This window comes from Anabrus simplex, chromosome 1, assembly GCF_040414725.1.
Source record: "Anabrus simplex isolate iqAnaSimp1 chromosome 1, ASM4041472v1, whole genome shotgun sequence".
In the NCBI taxonomy this organism is placed as follows: Eukaryota; Metazoa; Arthropoda; class Insecta; order Orthoptera; family Tettigoniidae; genus Anabrus; species Anabrus simplex.
Window position 1 is genome coordinate 958467549 of NC_090265.1, and position 24533 is coordinate 958492081.

The 24533-nt window shown below is 38.8% G+C and overlaps 1 protein-coding gene across 3 annotated transcripts in view; it reads left to right on the forward strand.

Annotated features, from left to right (window-relative positions):
- Prp6 (pre-mRNA processing factor 6) overlaps nt 1-24533 on the forward strand; it is a 323443-nt gene that overhangs the window by 61604 nt on the left and 237306 nt on the right. For all 3 annotated transcript variants that reach the window (XM_068225312.1, XM_068225311.1, XM_068225313.1), the window contains exon 7: nt 9448-9572. In XM_068225312.1, coding sequence (XP_068081413.1) covers nt 9448-9572 — 125 coding nt within the window. The remainder of the gene's footprint in view (nt 1-9447; nt 9573-24533) is intronic.

Below are 24533 nucleotides of genomic sequence, written 5' to 3' on the forward strand. Positions count from 1 at the left end.
CTTGTTACAAGAGCAGCCTGTGTATGAGCAATTCTCTTTTAGAAATGTCAGCTCGAATGAAGTTAAACGTGTGATATATGCTATAACATCTAATGCCACAGGTAATGATGACATTCCTATATCGCTTATTAAGGATATCTTAGGAGCTGTTCTGCCAATACTAACTCATATATTTAACTACTGCCTGACAAACGGAGTTTTCCCAGATGTTTGGAAAGATGCACTAATTAGACCCATCCTGAAGAGCTCCAAGTTGGATTCTCCTTCAGATTATCATCCAGTATCCATTCTACCACTCTTATCCAAGGTGCTTGAACGTCTAGTTCATACACAAGTTACTGTATACCTTACCAAGCATTCCCTCTTTAATCCCTTTCAATCCGGCTTCAGGAAAGGACATAGCACTGCGACAGCTTTACTGCGAGTGACAGATGATATCAGACGTGCAATGGACCAACGGGACGTGACTGTATTGACATTATTAGATCTCAGTAGTGCCTTCGACACTGTTAATCCTCAGTTACTACCGCAGAAACTTCGAGAGCTAAATTTTAACAGTGTATCACTTCGTTTCTTTTTATCTTATCTTGAAAATCACCGGCAACGTGTAACAGTTGGAAATTTGAGTTCAGGATGGCAAAGGAAGACCCTCGGCGTCCCTCAGGGGTCGGTTCTCGGACCACTGCTATTTATCATCCAAATTAATGATATATCAAAAGCTCTTAAATTCTGCAAATTGCAAGTGTACGCGGATGATATACAGATTTACTATCATTCAAAACCGAGTGATATTGATACTGCAATTACTAAAATAAATTCTGACCTTCAACATCTTAGTGACTATGCAAATAAAAACAGTTTATTAATGAATCCAAATAAGACTCAAGTTATTATTATCGGTACCAGTAAAAACCTTTATTCCCTCAAGCAACAGAACATCCCCCCAATAATTTTAAACAATAAAATCATACCCTACTCTACTTCAGTGACCAACTTAGGAATTATCATGACTGAGACTCTAAACCGGACTCAACAGGTGATAAGCACATGCAATAAAGTACATAAAAGCTTATATCCCCTGAAACGGTTCGCTAATATATTCTCTGTACGACTTAAAGTACAAATAATTCGCTCTCTTATACTACCTATATTTGACTACTGTGACACTGTGTTGACTGGAATAACCTGGGACAGTAACAAGAAACTGGACCGGAGCCTGAACAGCTGCATAAGATATATCTTTAATCTGCGATATGATGCTCATATATCACCTTATTATAAGGATCTGTCGTGGCTTCAAGTGCACCAGCGCCGTGATCTTCACATGCTATCGCTTCTGCACAAAGTTCTTTCCACTAATACTCCCGACTATCTGTCTTCATCTTTTTCTTACCTCTCGTCCTGTCATGAACACAATACAAGATCTGGTTCCTCTCTTGCCATACCTATAAACCGCACTGCTGTGTACAACCGCTCCTTCATAATCTCTGTGTCTAGGTCATGGAATTCGCTACCTGCAAACATTAGAGAAAATCCTTCTCATCGCAAGTTTAAAGTGGCTTGCCGGGAGCATTTGCTGGGTAGATCATGCTGACTTGCTGGATAATTGTTGAGTGAATGAAGGAATGAATGGATTACTGCAGTTACATAATTTAAGTGTACGTTATTTTGTGTATTTTAAAAATAAGGATTCTTTCATTATTATTATTATTATTATTATTATTATTATTATTATTATTATTAATATTATTGCTATTAGTATTATTTGTTTTATTTGTATTCGAAATTATAAGTTATGTATATGTATACTCATCTAGTGGTTAAGTGTAAGAGAGGGCCTTGAGCCCTAACTTCGCCACCAATAAAGGCATTATCTATCTATCTATCTATGTATCACATACTCACAATAGATGTGCCTAGCTAGAAAATACTTAATTCACATGAAATCACAAAGAGTCTGAGGACGATGAAAATGAATAAAGAAAAACAATCTTCTGAGGGTGAAATCACCCTTGAATTATTGCTATCATCCTGGATCTATAATCCAGGCCAAAACCAGGACGCGATGTGTAGTCAGAACACATCCTTCTTCCATGGTTGCAGAACAGAGAGTCATGGCTGCTGCAAGCTCACAAGGAGTCATTGGCAACCCCAGGCATGATGCCGCGCGCTGATTGGCCAGAGACAGCACCAACAAGGTTAGACCGACTGCCGTAGAGAGCTGCACAAAGCAGAAACGAATTAGCCGAGTAGAAGCGTTACACCACAAAGAATATGAGAAATAGGAACTTAGCACTCAAGGCAAAATTGATATTATAATCAAACATGTGACACCAAGTCACACAGAAAATAATAGTAGAAGACAAATTGGAAATAAATTCCCAGTAACACAGATTTCTGTGGCGAGTTTACCACATCTAAAATGTTAATGGAGAGGGCCCCAAAAATGTAACCTCAGTTACAGTTTGCATGATATATCATGGGTAGTGTTTTCGTGTTCTTTAAACAGCATGGTTTTAATGACTTAACCACTATGACTGGCACTCTTTTAACTCTGCCATCGCTGTTCACACACAGCAGAATGATTAGTCGTTCATTTGAACTTTTCTCCCCATGGAAAGATTCATCCTTCTGTGCCAGTTTTCTGTCTGGAAGGGCACTGTAAAAATAGTCTGGACTCGTCTGCGTTATATACGTCACACGGTTTGTTCCCCTCCAGTAGCGAAGGCAGTCTCTCGAATCATAGCTCTTTACCTTCCGTGTCCACAGAAGCACTTTCTCCAGAAACCTTGTTTAAATCGAGCGATCCATCCATTCGATGCAGTAAAATTATCATTCTTTGAGAGTTCTTATTTTTTCCATGGGATGTGACATGTCATTAGTAACAATAATACACAGAAACTAAAATGAGAAAAACAACGTAATTACAAACAATACCGTATTTACGCAGATAATCTCCGCATATTTTAAAAAACAAATTGAGGCACGATATATTATTTGGGTGTGGGTTTTATTTGCGTCAAGGTTGGCAACACGCTCCTGGCTCACCTAGTTTTTGACGTTGTGTGTACAGTTATGCTTTGTGTAACCACAGATGGAATAAAACTGCCCCAATATGTCATATTGAAACGGAAAACTGTTCAGACTTCTAATTATGAACTGCCTTTATGTCTAAAAAAATAGTATTTTACAGAGTAATTTAAATTCAAAAGTTTTCCGCGTCACGATAGAATATGTCTTCCGGAATGTGCAGGGGTAGCTTTCTGCAGTTTCACTCACTTTGGTGTGTCTATAGTGAGTTTCATAGTTGCTAAGTTTGAGTGAAATCATATATTTTTTTGTATTCAGCGTTTTAAGGAACGCCACAATATCACGTAGCAGGCAGTGTGCAGAGAAGCAGAATCTGCGAACACTGGCAATGCCGACATTAAGCGAAAAAGCGTGGCTCATAATTATAATCAATTTGTACGAATATTGTCCAGACAGACGTATGGTTTTAAAGGAGATGGGGTCACTGTACCAGAGGTGTCAACTGTTACGGATTGTCCGTAATTATTACGGATTTCACCTCACAATTACAGAATTATGGTCAAAGGGAATATTATTATGGAAAAGCTGACATTATCACGGAAAAAAGGAAAAATATTCAATCCTTTTGAGCCTTTCTTCTAGATAGTCCTTGTTTCAATGCTTGTGAGTTGGCAACAATACTTATTCAATCGTGACTTCCTTTTGCTACCCATAAGCGTTGTAAAATTCATTGTGAGTGAAGGAGCTCAGGCGTTGCTCTCTTCGCTGTAAATCCTTCAGTAATGTTGTATTTGCTGTGTTAAGTGTACCTGACAGTTGACAGAAAGATTAAGAAAGAAGCGAAGCTTACATTAAGCATATCTGCACTGGAATCGCTAATGGTTCCGATGACGAAAATGTCATCACGTTGGGAAGGTTGCTTCAAGAAAAACTACAAGGAATGTTCAATCACAGAACTGATAGGTTGTGTTCAAATGTTATTGCATAATATGATATACTTTTGAATAGATTGCTAGAGGGAAGGCAGAGGTGCCAACCTTTGAAGTGGATTATCAGTAATTGCCCTCCGTCTCCGAGAAAAATTTTAGTAAAGTCCAAACCATGCTCCTTCCTTCTTGATAATGATGCCCCTTTTGCCCTTACATAGGTGGCACATAGTTATACGTAAGAGATTCAATCTACTTCATAGAAAAGCTGAAGAACATCCATTTAGAAGCCAAAGACCTGCTTGTCAGTTTTGATACAATCTCACTCCTCACTTAAGTACCAGTAAAGGAGGTCCCGGATCATATCACTCAGATTTTTCCCAAGAACATCACCAACCTGTTCAACCATTGCCTCACCACAAGTTATTTTCTGTGGAATGACAGCTTCTATGAGAAAACTGACATTGCCACTATGGGAAGTCCTCTGAGTCCAGTGATAGCCAATTTCTTCATGGAAATGTTCGAGTAAACAGTACTCAAGACTGCACTACTGAAATCTAGGTGTGGCTCCATGACGTAGATGACACGTGTGATCTGGAGCCATGGAGAGGGAACAACTACAGCGGTTTCTACAGCACCTGAATAACATTTAAGACCTCTATGTAGACAGAAAGTGTAGGAAAAATCTCTTTCCTCAATATTCTGGTAATGAAGATGGCTGATTTAACCTTGGGAGAGACAGTGTACCGCAAGCAAACCCAAACAGACCATATCCGCAGAAGACATGCAACCACCACCCGCGACAAAAATACGGAGTGATAAAAATGCTAGCTGACCGTGCAAGACCAATTTGTTAACCTCACACTTAAATGAGGAGCTCAGCCATCCCAAAATGGCCGTATGTGCTAATGGGTACAGCCATAAAGAAATACAGCGAGTCCTCCATCCCAGACATCCAACACCCAAGTAAAAAGAGACGAGTGGCCGGCATCTAAAGCCTTTCTGTCATACATTGGGTAAATAACCAATAGAATAGGGAGGCTACCGGAGTCCCATGGAGTAAAAACCATGTACAGTCCAATGAAGAAAATCCCGGTATTCCTAAGGTCTGCTAAAGACAAGTGACACCCTCTCTTCACAGCAGGAGTCTACAACATCCTGTGCAGCTGTGGCCAGGTGTGCATAGGAACTATGAAATGCAGCATTGCCACCCAATTAAAAGAGCACAACCTGCACAGCCAACTGGGACAGGCAGAAAGAGCATCATTCTCTGAACACTCTCTACTAGCAGGCCACGCACGACATACAGTACAGCAACACCAAAGTACTGTCAACTACTGTGTCTTACCACACCCGGCTACAAAGGGAAGCCACTGAAATCCTGAAGCACACCAACAACTTCAACTGTAAGGAGGAATCTGAATGAGTCAACAAAGCCTGGTTTCCAGTCCTGAAAACCTTTAATCCTGGAGGACACGGTGGCAGCGGCAGGTGAGAGAAAGCAACAGGTGATCAGTTACCTGTCTCCGCCAAGGCAGGTCGACCAACACCAGGCTCCACATGGCTTCAATCATTGGACAAAAGAATGGCCAATCAGTGACTGCACCCCCACTATGGTGGACCAATAGGCAAGCAGCGCACCATAGCCTGCACTATCATTAGCCAAAGAACAGCCAATCAGACACCGCCCTCCATCATCGCGGACAATAACCTCTACCATATATTGAGGTGAATTCTGACACCACTCCATTCCACTGAGAATTTCGTAGCCATTGTAAGAAATAAATTGACATGGGGGCCCACCTTTTCAATACAATAAGTTACATCAAGCAAATAATATTACATAAGTCTTGGGACTAGTTTCAGCCACTTAGTGGTCATCTTCAGTCAAAGAAAATTAAACAGATTGTGGTAACTAAAACATATATATATAAGATAAAGACAAGGTTGCAGGAATAATTATAATGATAAAATACATATAACAACAAAAATTATGGTTGTGATCTTCTTGTCATAATATGAAATGTCATATCCAGGCAGCAGGAATAGAAGAAGTAACAGAGAAGGAATCAGACATTACAGTGACAGAGGTGGAATGGACAGTTAAAAAGATGGAAGATAGGAAAAGCTGTTTGAATAGGGTAGCTATAGAAATGACTAAGGCTGGAGGACCAGTGGGACTCTAGTGGACATAGAATACTCTAGTGTGTATGGAGAGAGAAAAAGTGCCCAAAGATTGGAAAAAGGGGGTTATAATACCAATATGCAAGGAGATAAGATGTTCAGTAATTACCGAGAAATCACCATCATCCATTGTCGACGCATAACGTTTTGAAAAGTGTTACCCCACTCCTTCTGAGAGTATATCTATCTAAATTGTCTACATCGTCTTTATTCTAAGTTTTTTTTTTTCGGAGGAAATTAGAATACATGGCCAACAGTACAGTTTATTCATTTCTGCACAATCACATAACCAGTCCAGATCTATGTACCACAAGTCACTGTTGCACCATCAAATATCTCTGCTACTAACTTTTCACCACACTGAAATTCTTGTAACTTTCCAGAGAGATGTTTAGAGAGAGAAAGAGCAGAAGGGTCACCGCTTACATCATCGAATCTCAAAATTTTCTTGAATTTCGCCTTCGGGACTAACATATCTAAATAAGTCGAGAGATGTGCTCTGTTAGAAACGTCTGTACTTTCATTCAAAATAACGGAAATAAAGTTTGCTTTCTTAACCTCGTTTTTAATTTCACTGGTCATAAAAATAGCTGTGGCGCCAATAATATAATTTTGAATGTCAGATGAAAGTCCTGAAATAACTGTAGATGTTTCTAACTGGTGCCGAAATGTCATCTTTCTTAGCAGTTAACGTTATCTCCCTGTAATTACCTGTGTTACCAGATTCTTCATTTTCTCGATGACCACTGTAAGGTAATCCTTGTTTTGAAATTAAACACACAGTATCTATTAAAGTGCTGATAATATATATCCGTTATTTTTACTAGCTCATTATGCTCGTTAATTTTCTTTCTGTGAGCTGTACTCTATTCTGGACTTTCTGAACTGAATCATATCGGCAACAGCAACAATATGTGCTTGAGACACCTCTGTGGATCCATGGTAGAGTGTCGGCCTCCGAATCCCAAGATAGCGGGTTCAAACCCGGCAGAGGTAGTCGGATTTTTGAAGGGCGGAAAAAAGTCCGTTCAACACTCCATGTCGTACGATGTCGGCATGTAAAAGATCTCTGGTGACATTTGGTATTTACCCGACAAAATTAATTAAATCTCAGCCATAGACGCCCAAGAGAGATCCGGTTTACTCTGTCTGCCATCTAGCGGACCTAGAGTAAAACGGAACGTCGAAATTGACGAGCAGACAGCCAGATGGCGTCAAATCGAAATGTCTGCACACGATAGCTGAGGCCATACGATTATTATTATTATTATTATTATTATTATTATTATTATTATTATTATTATGGTATTTCTTTAAAACTCAAGCTATATAAATTGTCCAGACTGTCTTTATTCCAAGCATCCTTTCCTGAGGAAAATGGAATTCACAGCCAACAATACTGAATTTAATTTTTGCACAACCACATAAAAATCCAGATCTATGAACCACGAGTCATGAAAATATTGTACCATTCTTTTCAATTCCTTGACTAAATTTTTAAGAAGGCGTGGGTCTACCTTTTTCAATTATGTTTTTCTTTTCTTCAAAAGTTATTTTCTTTCTTTATTACAAGTTGCTTTATGTCGCACCAACACAGATAGGTCTTATGGTGATGAGACGACAAGAATGGGCTAGGAGTGGGAAGGAAGCAGCCGTGGCCTTAATTAAGGTATAGCCCCAGCATTTGCCTGGTGTGAAAATGGGAAACCACAGAAATCCATCTTCAGGGCTGCCAACAGTGGGGTTCGAACCCACTATCTCCTGAATACTGGATATTGGCCGCACTTAAGCGACTGGAGCTATCGAGCTCGGTCAAAAGTTCTTAACAAAAATGGCGTGTTCATTAAGCTTTCTATTATACATGAATATTCTGGGCCCGCCAACTCACTTCTTTTTGAGGTGGAAGTGACAGCAATCATTTAAATGTTTAATGCATTGTGCAGTTCTGTAGGCTATCCTTATCTAACATAAATTCACACTTTAACAAGAAAAGTCACATCGTATTATAATACAAAACAATAATATAGTAATGCACTGTTAAGCACGGCAGAAACAACGGACAGTACAGCTCAGCACCAATGTTATAATCTTTTGTTTCCACTTTCCATTGTGGTAACATGACCGGAGAACGTAGCAGGTACATCTCTGTGTCGAGAGGAGAGGTGCCTTGCTCGGCGCAAGCGCAGTAATACTCGCCTAGCTGTTGGAAGAGATTCAAAGAAAACCACTGCATGGAGTGGTAACAGCCTCTCGCTCAGCTCGATATTGCTCTGCTTGCCACCTTCATGTCAGCAATGTAAAACAAGCTAACCATGCATATTGAAGTACATGCACTTGCTAAGTGTCATTTGCAGCTGTGATTGTTTCATGCATTTATTGCAGTTTCTATCACTGGATTACCATGGCACTAATGATTATGTCTGTATTGTTGAACTTAAAACCCAACCGTATTGTTGTAGTAGTGCTGTCTAGGAACTGGAACCAGTATGTTTAGGTCATCTATAAAAAGACTGTGAATCACCACTAGTATAATGCAAATGGCAAGATAATTGCATCATTGTCATCCATTAGTGTTATTTACATTATCCTGATTTTCAAGTCTTGTGGTATTGATGTTTTGTATTAGTTAAAAAAAACTTGTTATTTAAGGTCAACCTAATCAATACTTGTTTTACTTGTAATGAGTTTACAATGTTAAAAGGCCTAATGACGTAAAGGAGGCCGATGACCTCGATGTTAGGCTCCTTTAAACAAGCAGCATCATCATCATCATCATCATCAATAGCGTAAAGACCATCAGAACTCAATCGTACTTTGTAACTCATATAACTATGTAACTTCTGTGGTTACAAAACCAGACAATGGTATTCGGGAGATAGTAGGTTCGAACCCCACTGTCGGCAGCCCTGAAAATGGTTTTCCGTGGTTTCCCATTTTCACACCAGGTAAATGCTGGGGTTGTACCTTAATTAAGGCCACGGCCGCTTCCTTCCCACTCCTAGCCCTTTCCTGTCCCATCGTCGCCGTAAGACCTATCTGTGTCGGTGTGACGTGAAACAACTAGCAAAAAAAAACACACAAAAAAAACAGACAATGGAAAAGCAGCTAGAAGTCCTTTTCTTTTTTACTGTCTGCTACAGGTACATTCTTCTTTATTCTGAAAGAGTGAATTCTTATTTGGGTCTAAAAATGTCAGTTGGAATCGGATGTTGCATAACACCATTTATAACATTGTAGCCAGTAACTGTCAATACGGATCACAATGGCGTTTGTAATGATAGTTTTTTATTATCTTGTTTCTTTGCAGGTTTACTCCTTTACCAGACTCTGTACTAGCTCGAAATCTTGGTGGTGAATCAACTACCTCTTTAGATCCATCTAGTGGCATTGCCACTGCCTTTCCAACAGCCCCTTCTGGATTTGCTACCCCTGGTAAGTATATTACAAATCTACTAAGGAACTGTATTGTAACTCTTTGAAAGGCAATAAGGGAATATTGCGTTAAACTACTCTCACGTTTCAGAGCAGAAGTGAATAGAATGAATGAATACCATATTTCCTGGCATAACCATTGTACATACAGTGAAACCTCATTAATGCTTTCCTCATTAACGTTCTCCTGCTTAGCACGTCGTAAATTCGGAATTCCAATTCTCATCATATTAAATCGATATATAAATACCTCACTTATCGAGTCACGAATTTTCGCTATTACCGCTATTTCCTAGCCCAGAAAATATTGTCATCTCTTGTGAAAGAAACGTGATTTCCAACTCGGGTAAGAGTTGTCGCCACAGTTGCGTGATTAAAGAAAAGGGTCTTGAATTCCTGAACTTCACAGGATAAGTTGCACCTTCGGGGAGCAAGCCGTTACCCTTAGGAATGTTTGGTTTTGCTTGCCAATTAGCAGTGAGATTGCTGAATAACACAGTGAGCCTATTTGCGTTTTTATTTAGCGTTCCATTCAGAAGTTAGAAATTTATCTTGTGTTGAGTGGTACAGTGAAGTGTAGTGAATATTTGTTGCGTGATGCGGTAGCCTATACCTGGATTAGGAACATAATCGTCTGATATTGACTAGTGTGGTGCATATTTGTCTTGTAATAGCCTAGTTATGGATATGGAAAAAGTCGTGAAATTCCTTACTAATGAAGACAAAATTAAAATCTGTCAGAAAGTGGACTTGCTTCCGCATCTTAAAGTGTGCAGATGTCACGAATGTTGAACTCGCACCTTCGAGTTTCGATTTGATCACCCAAATTGGTCGAAGTATATTCAAAATGGTGGCTCAAGTCATTCCTTCCTGTCGCATATAGTCGAGTGAAACCTTCACTTCATTTTCTAAGAGCGTGACCAGAAAATAATGTTCAATAATCCACTGTTCAAAATAAAAGTCTTCTACTAACATTTGTTTTAGAAAGAGTGTGATCTGCAATAACACTTTAATATACAATAATGTTTTTTTGGACCTCGTGCACATGTTTCCATATTTATTGTCTGGTGTTTTTCACACCTTTCAGTGCACTTGTTATTTCATCAGCCTCAGGGGAAGAGGTTTTCATATTTGTTCTTTTGTGTTTTTTACACCTGTTAATACTTTCCTCTCATCTTTATAAATGATTGATGTAGTTTTCACTATACCCACGGATACACAACATAAAATACGTAAAATGCCATATAACTGTTGGATAGTTTTTATTTGTATATTCAGTGGTATGTTTTCTCGCTTAACATGTTCTTTTTTGTTGTCTCCTGCAGAAACGTCTTAACGAGATTTTGCTGTATTTGACATAACTTGTTAAACTGAATAAATGGGACGTGACATTTATGCGTAGAAAATGTTAATCTTGAAGTAAAAAATTTGTTTTTTCCTCATCATAATCAACTGGTCGTTGCTCCATACAGATATCTTGTGTAATCATCTAAATCTGGTTATCCATATATGAATTCCCTTGAGTAAATTATTGTTTGTACCATTACAATGTGGTGCTTCACAGCCTGTTGTTTATAACATGTATTATTGGTTAAACTGTAACTATTATTACATATCTCTTGCTGATGTTCGGAGACTTCCTTTGCAAGAAGTGAAATTCATCTTTTGATTGCGTATTGACTGTAGTTGTTGTTTGAGTCATCAGTCCATAGACTGGGTTGATCCAGCTCTCCATCTCACCCTATCATGTGCTAACCTTTTCATTTCTACGTAACTGTTGCGTCCTACATCTGCTATAATCTGCTTGTCATATTCATACCTTGGTCTACCCCTACCGTTCTTACCACGTACACTTCCCTCAAAAACAAACTGAACAAGTCCTGGGTGTCTTAAGATGTGTCCTATCATTCTATTTCTTCTCATCAAATTTAGCCAAATCGATCTCCTCTCACCAATTCTATTCAGTATCTCTTCATTCATGATTCGATCTATCCATCTCACCTTCAGCATTCTTCTATAACACCACATTTCAAAAGCTTCCATTCTCTTTCTTCCTGAGCTAGTTATCATCCATGTTTCAGTTCCATACAATGAAAGTCTTCAGAAACATCTTTCTAATTCTTACATCAATGTTTGAGGTGAGCAAATTTCTTTTCTTAAGAAAGCCCTTCCTTGCTTGGGCTAGTCTGCATTTTATGTCCTCCTTACTTCTGCCATCGTTAGTTTTTACTACCCAAGTGACAGTATTCTTCTACTTCCTTTAACCCTTAATTTCTTAATCTAATATCACCTGCATCACCTGGCTTCGTTCAACTCCACTCCATTACTTTTGTTTTGGACTTATTTATTTTCATCTTGTACTCCTTACCCAAGACTTCATCCATACCATTCAGCAACTTCTTGAGATCTTCTGCAGTCTCAGATAAAATAACAATATCATCAGCAAATCTCAAGTTTTGATTTCCTCTCCTTGGATTGTGATTCCCTTAACAAATTCCTCTTTGATTTCCTTTACTGTCTGTTTTATGTAAAGATTGAAAAGGAGGGGCGACAAACAGCAGCCCTGCCTCACTCCTTTCTATATTGCTGCTTCTTTTTCGAAAGCCCTCGATTCTTATCACTGCAGACTGATTTTTATACGGTATGTAAATAATTCTTCGTTCTCTGTATCTGATCCCAGTCACCTTCAGAAACTTAAATAGCTTGGTCCAATCAACATTATCGAATGCCTTTTCTAGATCTACGAACGCCATGTATATGGGCTTGACCTTCTCAATTCGATCTTCTATGATCAGACGTAAAGTCAGGATTGCTTCACGTGTTCCTAAATTTCTTCTGAAGCCAAATTGATCTTCTCCCAACTCAGCTTCAACTTGTCTTTCCATTCTTCTGTAAATAATACATGTTAAAATTATGCAGGCATGTGATACTGAACTAAATGGATGGTAATTTTCACACTTGTCAACGCCGGCTTTCTTGGGAATAGGGTTAACAACATTGTATGGCACTTCTCCTGTCTCATACATTTTACACACTAGATGGAATAACCTTGCCATGTTGGTTTCTCCTAAGGCAGTCAGTAATTCAGAGGGAGTGTCATCAATTACAGGTGTCTTGTTCATATTTAGGCCTCTCACAGCTCTGTTAAACTCTGACCTCAAAATTGGGTCTCCCATTTCATCAGCATCAACAGTCTCTTCTTGTTCCAGAACCAAATCATCTATATCTTTACCTTGATACAACTGTTGGATATGTTTCTGCCATCTTTCTGCTTTGTCTTCTTTCCCTAGAAGTGGCTTTCCATCTGACCTTTTAATATTCATACACCTAGATTTCCTTTTTCCAAAGTTTTCCTTGATTTTCCTGTATGCAGCATTTATCATTCCTAGGACCATACAACCTTCGATATCCTTGCACTTCTCCTTCAGCCATTCGCCCTTAGCTATCCTGCAATTTCTATCCTTCTTTAATCGCCTGTATTCTTTTCTACCCTCTTCATATGTTGCATTCTTGTATTTTCGTCGTTCATCAATCAGATCTAGTATCTCCTGAGTTTTCCACTGATTTTTAGTTGATCCTTCCTTCCTTCCTTCTTAGCATTTCTTCAGCAGCCCTACTGACCTCCCTTTTCATGACTGTCCATTCTTCCTCTATTGTGATTCCTTCAGCCTTTTCATTTAGTCCGTGTGCAACATGTTCCTTGAAACAATCCATCACGTTCTTTTCTTTCAACATGTCTAGATCTCGTCTCCTTGCATTCTTTCCTTTCTTCAATTTCTTCAACTCAGATGGCATTTCATAACCAACAAGTTGTGGTCAGAGTTCACGTCTGTTCCGGAAAATTTTGCAATCCAACATCTGGTTTCTGAATCTCTGCCTAATTGTAATGAAGTCTATTTGATACCATCCAGTGTCTCCAGGTCTCATCCACGTATACGGCCGTCATTTGTGGTGTTTGAACCAAGTATTAGCAAGGACTGAATTATTATCAGTGCAGAATTCAGCCAGCCAACTTCCCCTTTCCTTCCTTTGTCCCAATCCGAATTCTCCTACTGTATTACCTTCTCTTCCTTGGCCTACCACTGCATTCCAGTCCCCTATCTCAATTAGATTCTCATCACCTTTTACATATTGTATTGAATCTTCTCTCTCTTCATATACTCTTTTAATTTCCTCATCATCTGCTGAACTAATAGGTATGTAGACTTGCAGTATTGTAGTGGGCATTGGTTTGATGCCTATCTTTCACTATGCTGGTTATAGTTGCTTACCCGCTGCATAATTTTCTTATTCATTATTAAACCAACTCCTGCATTTCCCCTGTTTGATTTTGTGTTGATAATTCTGTAGTCGCCTGACCAAAAATCCTGTTCTTCCTGTCGCCGTACTTCACTTGTACCAATTACATCTAACTTTTGTCTAACCCTCTCCCTTTTCAGATTTTCTAACTTACCACAACCATTCAAACTTCTAACATTCCACGCTATGACTCGCAGCATGTCAGTATCCATCTTCCTGGATATTTGATCTCTCATGTAGTCTCCACCCAGAGATCCGAATGGGGGACTATTTTAGCTCTGGAGTATTTTACCCAGGAGGAAGTCATCATCAGTACATCATTGATACAGAGAGAGCTGCATGTCCTCGGGAGTTAGTTACGGCTGTAGTTTCCCGTTGTTTTCGGCCATGTAGCAGTATCAACACAGCTAAACCACATTGAGTATTATTACAAGGCCATATCAGTCAATCGTCTAGACTGCCGCCCTTGTAACTTCGAAAGGCTGCTACCTTCCTTTCGATTAACCATTTGTTAGTCTGGTCTGTCAACAGATTCCCATCTGATATGGTTGCACCTGCAGCTCGGCTATCTGCTTCATTGGGATACGCAAGCCTCCCCACCATGGCAGGGTCACATGGTTCGCAGGGGAGGATTGACTGTAGTACAATATAAAAATATTTCCACCTGTTTGATACTATGTTTTTTAATCTTAAGGAATAATTAGTAAACATCACATAATAACGTATACATGTTTCAGCTTTATTGAGCCATCATCAGTACAGCTGAGACATAAATTACCAAATTACATATATATTCAAGCAACAAAACATCAACATCGCATTTAAAACCAACAAGAGCAATGCTAATATGGTATATTCTTTAACACTTACACTGTTAATACCACAAACAAATTCCTTCATTCCGGAGTGTATAAACTGAAATGCACAAATTGCGATGCAAGCTACATAGGTCAGACTGGTAGAAGTTTCCTGATAAGATACCAAGAACATTACAATGCCCAAAAATCATCTTAATCAATAGAACAAGACATGAAGATTTTACACCAGGCCAACAAAAGTAAACTACTAAATTATTACAAAAATATGTATATTGAAATAGATTTTTTAAAAAGAACAGTTACAATCTGAATGAAATTTCTCAAGAAATTAACATTCCTCTAGAAGAAATTTTCAATTACAATTTTAAACCAAGCATAACTTGAATTTCTTCACCCTCTACCCTTCATTCCCTTGTCCCACAGCCTCCTCCTAACTACCCCGCTCACTTGCCTCTCCGCTCTTCTCCCAACACATGCAGCCACTCTTGCATGTTCCACTCCCAAGCTTTAGTCAGTGTCGAGCAGTAACACACACCATATCCTTATACAAAGTGCTCCACTGGCCCATGAGGTTAATAGACATCAGATAACGTACCACACAATCTGCAGAATTCAACATCTTTTTATATTTAATTACAATTTTTCATTCTTAGGCACATTGGATCAATATTTTGATGACCCTGCCCCGGACCATTATTACGATGATCAATCAGCAGACACTATTCTACCCCGTATTGACAATAGTACATCAAGGAAATGTCAATATAACAAGAATTACTCTTAGAACTAAAGAATTTGGACCGTAAGGAGCAATACAAGCTGTACATTTTTATACTACTTTTACCATATATTAAGTGTGTTTCTCTCGATCACGTATTTTAACTGACAATGTATTTTAAGAATACGAACATTGAATTTATTAAGAGATATTTTATCCAACAAGTTGAAAACTATCTTATGTCTCAGTTGTACTGATGATGGCTCAATAGAGCGGAAACATGTATATGTTATTATGTAATGTGAACTAATTAATCTTTAAGATTAAAATACATAGTATTGAATTGGAGATTTCTTTTTTGATTACAGAACTTTAATTTGGGCCTCTGAACGATCGTCTTTGGATGTTGGATTTCTAAGCTCTTCATTTTTCTCCAGACAAAATCTTGTTAGTATGTTTTTGAAGGGACTGAAAAATTTGAACTTCAAATGCAGAAAAACTTACTACCGCCTAACGCTATACCGTATTTATAATGCGTAAACACGGCATAGCCATGTACATTAAATCGATAACCTTAATAATTAGTTACATGCACTACTACAGTCACAACGTAAACGTAAGTAATCAGTAACTTACACGGGGAATAAATAACAGTGTAAAAATAAAAATCAATTTCTGTACCTCTACACTACACTGCCGTCCTAAGCCTAAAGGGTGTATCTCAGTTTATTTTTGTTTTCTGTTTCCTTTCATCATAGTAATGTTCAAGGGTGACTCTAGCTATTTTCTCAGCAAATTATGTAATTTAGAAAGGGATGAAAAACGCTAGTAAGTTATGACATATCTCCAACGTTTATCGAAATCTTATGCAAATTAGCAGTGTCATGTTTTATCTCTCAGATATAGCTAAGAAAGTGCAATAAATTTCAGTACACAACACAAAAACAGTTTTATTAAAAGCAGATGTAATTTGTAATATATAAAATTGGTAATTTGCCAAATATTTGAAGGTCTTGAGATATGCCCTTTTGGCCTAGGACAGCAGTATAAGGTATAAGGGCACTCAGATTCCTTGAATGAAATGGTGCTGAATTCTTGAGTAAAAAGGGAAAAATTTTGAGTAGCGAGGGAAAATTCTTGGGTAGGTAATTAAAATTCTTGAGTAGGAAACAGTGCAGGCAGTATTTTCAAATATTTGTATTGTAACTGCTAAATTGTTGTTGTTTGAGTCATCAGTCCATAGACTGGTTTGATGCAGCCCTCCATGCCACCCTATCCTGTGCTAACCTTTTCATTTCTACGTAATTATTGCATCCTACATCTGCTCTAATCTGTTTGTCATATTCATACCTTGGTCTACCCCTACCGTTCTTGCCACCTACACTTCCTTCAAAAACCAACTGAACAAGTCCTGGGTGTCTTAAGATGTGTCCTATCATTCTATCTCTTCTTCTCGTCAAATTTAGCCAAATCGATCTCCTCTCACCAATTCGATTCAGTATCTCTTCATTCGTGATTCGATCTATCCATCTCACCTTCAGCATTCTTCTGTAACACCACATTTCAAAAGCTTCTATTCTCTTTCTTTCTGAGCTAGTTATCGTCCATGTTTCACTTCCATACAATGCCACGCTCCACACAAAAGTCTTCAAAAACATCTTTCTAATTCCTATATCAATGTTTGAAGTGAGCAAATTTCTTTTCTTAAGAAAGCTCTTCCTTGCTTGTGCTAGTCTGCATTTTATGTCCTCCTTACTTCTGCCATCGTTGGTTATTTTACTACCCAAGTAACAATATTCATCTACTTCCTTTAAGACTTCATTTCCTAATCTAATATTTCCTACATCACCTGCCTTCGTTCGACTGCACTCCATTACTTTTGTTTTGGACTTATTTATTTTCATCTTGTACTCCTTACCTAAGACTTCATCCATACCATTCAGCAGCTTCTCGAGATCTTCTGCAGTCTCAGATAAAATAAGAATATCATCGGCAAATCTCAAGGTTTTGATTTCCTCTCCTTGGACTGTGATTCCCTTTCCAAATTTCTCTTTGATTTCCTTTACTGCCTGTTCTATGTAAACATTGAAAAGGAGAGGGGACAAACTGCAGCCTTGCCTCACTCCTTTCTGGATTGCTGCTTCTTTTTCAAAGCCCTCGATTCTTATCACTGCAGACTGATTTTTATACAGGTTGTAGATAATTCTTCGTTCTCGGTATCTGATCCCTATCATTTTCAGAATCATAAATAGCCTGGTCCAATCAACATTATCGAATGCCTTTTCTAGATCTACGAATGGCATGTACGTTGGCTTGTCCTTCTTGATTCGATCCTCTAAGATCAGACGTAAAGTCAGGATTGCTTCACATGTTCCTACATTTCTTCTGAAGCCAAATTGATCTTCCCCCAACTCAGCTTCACCTTGTTTTTCCATTCTTCTGTAAATAATACGTGTTAAAATTTTGCAGGCATGAGATTCTAAACTAATAGTGCGGTAGTTTTCACACCTGTCAGCACCGGCTTTCTTGGGAATAGGTATAACAACATTCTGCCGAAAATCGGATGGGACTTCTCCTGTCTCATACATCTTGCACACTAAATGAAATAACCTTACCATGCTGGTTTCTCCTAAGGCAGTCAGTAATTCAGAGGGAATATCATCAATTATCAATTCCAGGTGCCTTGTTCCTATTTAGGTCACTCACAGCTCTGTCAAACTCTGACCTCAAAATTGGGTCTCCCATTTCATCAGCATCAACAACCTCTTCATGTTCCAGAACGAAATTATCTACATCGTTACCTTGATACAACTGTTGGATATGCTCCTGCCATCTTTCTGCTTTGTCTTCTTCCCCTAGAAGTGGCTTTCCATCTGAGCTCTTAATATTCATGCACCTAGATTTCCTTTCTCCAAAGGTTTCCTTGATTTTCCTGTATGCAGCATCTACCTTTCCCAGGACCATACAGCCTTCGACATCCTTGCACTTCTCCTTCAGCCATTCTTCCTTAGCTACCTTGCACTTTCTATCCACTTCATTCTTTAATCGCCTGTATTCTTTTCTGCCCTCTTCATTTCTAGCATTCTTGTATTTTCGTCGTTCATCAATCAGGTCTAGTATCTCCTGAGTTATCCACTGATTCTTAGTTGATCTTTTCTTCCTTCCTAACATTTCTTCAGCAGCCCTACTGACTTCATTTTTCATGACTCTCCACTCTTCCTCTACTGTGTTTCCTTCGGCCTTTTCATTTAGTCCTTGTGCAACATGTTCCTTGAAACAATCCATCACACTCTTTTCTTTCAAGTTGTCTAGATCCCATATTTTTGCATTCTTTCCTTTCTTCAATTTCTTCAACTTCAGATGGCATTTCATGACCAACAAGTTGTGGTCAGAGTCCACGTCTGCTCCTGGGAAAGTTTTGCAATCCAACACCTGGTTTCTGAATCTCTGCCTAATCATAATGAAATCTATTTGATATCTTCCAGTGTCTCCAGGTCTCGTCCACGTATACAGCCGTCGTTTGTGGTGTTTGAACCATGTATTGGCGAGGACTAAATTATGGTCAGTGCAGAATTCAACCAGCCGACTTCCTCTTTCGTTCCTTTGTCCCAATCCAAATTCTCCTACTGTGCTACCTTCTCTTCCTTTGCCTACCACTGCATTCCAGTCTCCCATCACAATTAGATTCTCGTCACCTTTGACATATTGTATTAAATCTTCTATCTCCTCATATATTCTTTCAATTTCTTCATCATCCGCTGAACTAGTAGGCATATAGACCTGCACTATTGTGGTGGGCATTGGTTTGGTGTCTATCTTGGCGACAATAATTCTTTCACTATGCTGGTCGTAGTAGCTTATCCGCTGCCCTATTATCTTATTCATTATTAAACCAACTCCTGCATTACCCCTGTTTGATTTCGTGTTGATAATTCGGTAGTCGCCTGACCAAAAATCCTGTTCTTCCTGCCAACGTACTTCACTTATACCAACTACATCTGACTTTAGCCTATCCATCCCCCTTTTCAGATTCTCTAACCTACCACAACGATTCAAACTTCTAACATTCCACGCTCCGACTCGCAGAATGTCAGTATCCATCTTCCTGATGATCGCCCCCTCTCGTGTAGTCCCCACCCAGAGATCCGAATGGGGGGACTAGTTTACCTCCGGAATATTTTACCCGGGAGGAAGCCATCATCAGTACATCATTCATACAGAGAGAGCTGCATGTCCTCGGGAGGTGGTTACGGCTGTAGTTTCCCGTTGCTTTCAGCCGTGTAGCAGTATCAACTCAGCTAAGCCATGTTGAGTATTATTACAAGGCCGTATCAGTCAATCATCTAGACTGCCGCCCTTGCAGCTACCGAAAGGCTGCTACCCCCCTTTCGATGCTGCTAAATTATCACTACAAAAGACAGAAATTGCTAACAGAATATCCTGAAGATCCGTATGTGCGAGCATGCCTTCATCAATGGGAATACTTTTCATTGATGGTATTTTGCTGAATAGGGCCTTCAGTTTGTCTCCTGCTGAAGACTGTGACAACACATAATGCCTGTAGGAGAGCTCAGGCTTACCTTACCTTACCTATGGCGCAACGGCCCGTTTTCGCGTCATGGCCTCCCCAGTTGCTCTCCACCAAACTTGTCAATCTCGCGCAGCAACTGTCCAATTCCAGATCTTGAGGATGTGTGCTGCGTCCTGATGTTCACCATCTTCCCATCTGTTACGTGGCCTTCCCACAGGCCTTCTTCCTCCAAAGTCTCCTAGGAATACCTTCTTTGGGATTCGGTGTTCTTCCATCCTAATTAGATGACCTGCCCATTTAAATATCTTAATTCGAATGGCATGCGACAGGGGTGCCTCCCCATACAGGGAATATTGTTCATTGTTATATCTAATTCCCCATTCCCCTTGTACGCATATGGGTCCATAAATTCTCCTCACTATTTTCCTTTAGAAGGAATCGGTCTTCTCCATGGCTTTCTTTGTGAGGGTCCATGTATCACTTGCATACATCGCTATACTGCGATTGAGGGTTTTGTATAGCATAACTTTTAGGAGAAAAGCTCAGGCACTGGCTCCAAAAATGTACAGGCCGGGTCCCCCAACATCAGGTTGTCTAACTTTGTATGCATATGGCCTGCCTTTTTTTTTTTTTTTTTTTTTTCTCCATCGCTCTGCCCCTAAGATTATGTTTCAGGGCATCCAGCTCTCCCTGGACCCTGTTGCTGAAAATTTCTGCAGCAACATCTTGTAAACACTTCTTCAAATTCTCAAATTTGGGATACCCTTCTGCAGCAATTGGTTTGGAATTTGTCTCCAGTCTGAACAATAGATGTTTCACCACTGATGCTACAGATTTAACGAAAAGAGCTTGTACGTAAAGCACTTGTAATTTCGATTCCGTTATATTGTGCAGATGTGATGATGCAGTGGTGAATAATTCTTTTCCATCATTGGATTAGAAAAACTCGAAAAGAATGGTCCAGTTATCTGCCAGCCACTCAACTGCTTCCAGCCAGGAATTCCGCCTTGTGGCAATGGGAATTTGAAACATCCCAGCCCCCAATTCCTTCTCCCGCAGGAACTGATGGAAGGTGTGCTGTTTCTTTCTGGCTTGGAGAAATGTTTTCTTAACAAGAACAACTAATTTGTTCAGAGGTGACAGACATTCTTTCACCACATCACCAAGCAGATTGTCCTTATGTGCCCAGCATTGAATGTGAAGAGTGTCATCTGGCAAAACGTAAGGTCCTGTATTTGGCCGAGTCAGTTACCAAGCCACAACTTGATCAAAATTCACTTTTATGACTCACAGTGCCTCTGTAATTTTTCGAGCACACGTCTGTCCATTCACTGCCTCCAACAAATTGACTGCCGCCACATACTGGTCCTGTGATGTGGAAGGCTCCACGGTAGACGCAGAGCAAAAAAAATTGCCCTGCTCATTTTGTCAGTTGTTTTATCACACATGACAGCAACTTGTTTGTTTTGTATGGCTATAATAGCCTCTTCCTTCCTCACTTTTGCCAAGAGAAGCAAATATTCCCTACAATGAACATTACTTCCTGGAAGGTCACCACTGCCTACAACATTCTTCTTCACCCATTCCTTGAAAGCTGGTTGATCTGCCTTTTCCAAGGGAGTGTTAGCTTTTATCATATGTGCAGTCAAAGAGACAAAATCCTGTTTGGCAGCCTAAGAGAGTCAGAAAAATTGCAAATAAGTAATCTGTGCAATTAAATTATCTACAATTTATACATCACAATCAACCACCACAGATACGCGCATTAGTAAATACATCCGTCCACAGAGGGGATTGGCAGCAGGAAGGGCATCCACCCGTAAAACAGGGGCCAAATCCACTTGTGCGACAGTTCACACTCGCATCTCCACAGGTGTGGGAAAAGCAGAAGTGAAAGAAGAAGAGGATTGAATATTAAGGATTAATAATTACTGCTTACAGGGTGAATCAGACCAACGCTGCTAATACAGTAAGATAGGTAGATAGATAGATACGACATGATATAACCACATTCAATTCATCAGTGTTCCACGTCTTCTAGAAGGACTACATTTTCACGTGAAAATCAAACATAACCTGTCAAATACTCGAAAAATCTCGTCTCGAAGCAGCTTCAACCAACGTCTGTTTCCAACGGTTCTATCAGATAATATTTTAGACCAATCAACTTAATGAGGATAACATCACAACATTCGCCTTTTCTCTTAGCCAATCTTTTAATGTTGGAATATAAACAAGATTCACCCTCAAGTTTTCAACCATTTTAGTCTATTGAAAACTTACGTTGACAACTGCCCCAGCATATATATATACTGACTTTTATAACGAAGAGGATCCACTGCAGTACCAGACATGTGCCATTTTTAGAACTTTATATTGACACAAATTTTCTTTTAGATAGGATTTTAAATTAGTTTATATTAATTTTAGCATGTGTTGTACATGTCATGTCCCAACAGCATATTTTATAACCACTATTCTTTAAAGTTAATATCATAAGAAATCACAGTTCAGTTTCAACAAATTGTAAAGTGTCATTGTCCTCTAAACAAGGTTTGTTTTAAGATTAAATTAATATGGCTGATGATGCCCAATAGGAAGGGCAAAACATGTCCCCATAATATTTAGATTTTCTATGTCTAATTGACCACATAAGGTGGTACTGATTGTATTTAATAGGTGGAACAGTAAATGTACTCCTTTTGTAAAATAAGTGAAAATTACTTTGACCGCCATCTTGAATGCGGCAGCACTTTGATCGAGTCGACTCAAAACTCGAAGGTGTGAATTTCAACATTTCAACTGTTGAAAGATGTGGATGCTTGTCCTCTTCCTGGATTTTAATTTTGTCTTCATTATTAAGCGAATATCACAACATTTTCAGTATCTACAACTGGGCTGCACAGTAATATAACCACGCTAGTCAAGTTAACACGATTGTGTTCCTCATCCGTACGTAGGATAACACGTGACAGATATTTGCTACCTTTCACTGTATGACTCAACACGTAAGAAATTTCTAAATTTCTGAAAGGAATGCGAAATACAAGCACTAACATACTTTCTAGGTTATTCAGCAATATCAGTGAAAATCGGAGAGCAAAACTGAACTTTCCTTAGTTTAACTGCTTCCTTCCTGAAGGTGTAATTTACCCTGTAAAGTTCAGGAATTTATGGCCATTTCTCATTTTTGCGCAACTGTCTCGAAGGGGCCTCCTGTGGCGAGGGCTCTAATCTATCTTGGAAATCTGTTCCTTTCACAAGGGATGACAAAGAACATTTTCATGGCTAAGAAAAATGTGATTGTACTATGTGGTAATAGTGAAAATCTGTGACACGATAAGTGAGGAATTTTTATATAGATTTAATACGTTGTGAATTGGGACTTCGAATTTATTCAATGGCAAGCAAGACATAGTTTTAATGAGGAAAGCGCTTGAAATATATCTTTATAATGCATGTAAGGTTCAGTAAGATTAAATGATTCTGTTTGAATAAGAAAATGAAACGTTTGTCACAGAAGCCACTGAAGTGATACTCCTCCAATTTTACAGAATGAAATTGAACATACACGTTCATGTTTTCTCGGAATTAGAAAAATAACTAACGAGTACGCCGTAGTATGAAAATCTGCGGATAATTCCAGGCATCGCATGTTTATATTTGTACATTTCTTTGTAGTATATACATGAAAACAAATTGAGATTTATGCATAATAACGTCTAGATGATACTTAACAACCTCTACAAATTTCACTGTAGTAAACTTAATGTATGCAAATTTATAAAATTTTAAACATAGCGATCGGTGTTGATATGGAATGGAATTTAACATTAGATACCTTTACGTTATTTTCTAAATTCTGCAAATTGTGGTAACTTTTATTGGTAATGTCAAGATATTGTTTACAAGAAGGGCAAAGGTACATTTTGCAAGAAAACCAAATGTGTAAATTGTGTAATGTCTGCGTAATATAGTTAAAAGGCGATTGTCGCATGTTTACTTGACTGCGTCGCGGGATTACACATGCGAATCAATGCTATGGCAAAATGGCATGAGGGGCTAATAAATCTTAAACTCCGCATCAAATACAATCACTGAATGATAAAATGTATATTTGATATTGCAGTAAGTGATAATAAAGGAGGGGCGTGATGGCGCAGCGGTAAAGCTATGTGGAACCGTCAAGACGGACTGGGTTCGAGACCCGATTATGCATGTGTGATTTTCGAGGTGATAGTCACGTCCGGTGGTTCGTATTTTGCGTAAAAAACGAGGTCCTGTGGCTTATGATACTGAGATTATCAGTCACATAAAACTACATGCTTCATTCCTCCTAATAATAATAATAATAATAATAATAATAATAATAATAATAATAATAATGTATATAACTACAGTACTGGTACTGACATGTGGCCTATTTAATAAAGTGTTTTTATGAATTGTCACTCATTTATTTAATACTAATAATAGTGAATGTAGAATGAACTAAAATATTTTTTAAAAACAACATTCAACGCTTCAGTAGCTTACAGTTTGAATGAAAGCTTGGTCAGAAAAAATATAATAAAATGAAAAAACAATTTTTGCTC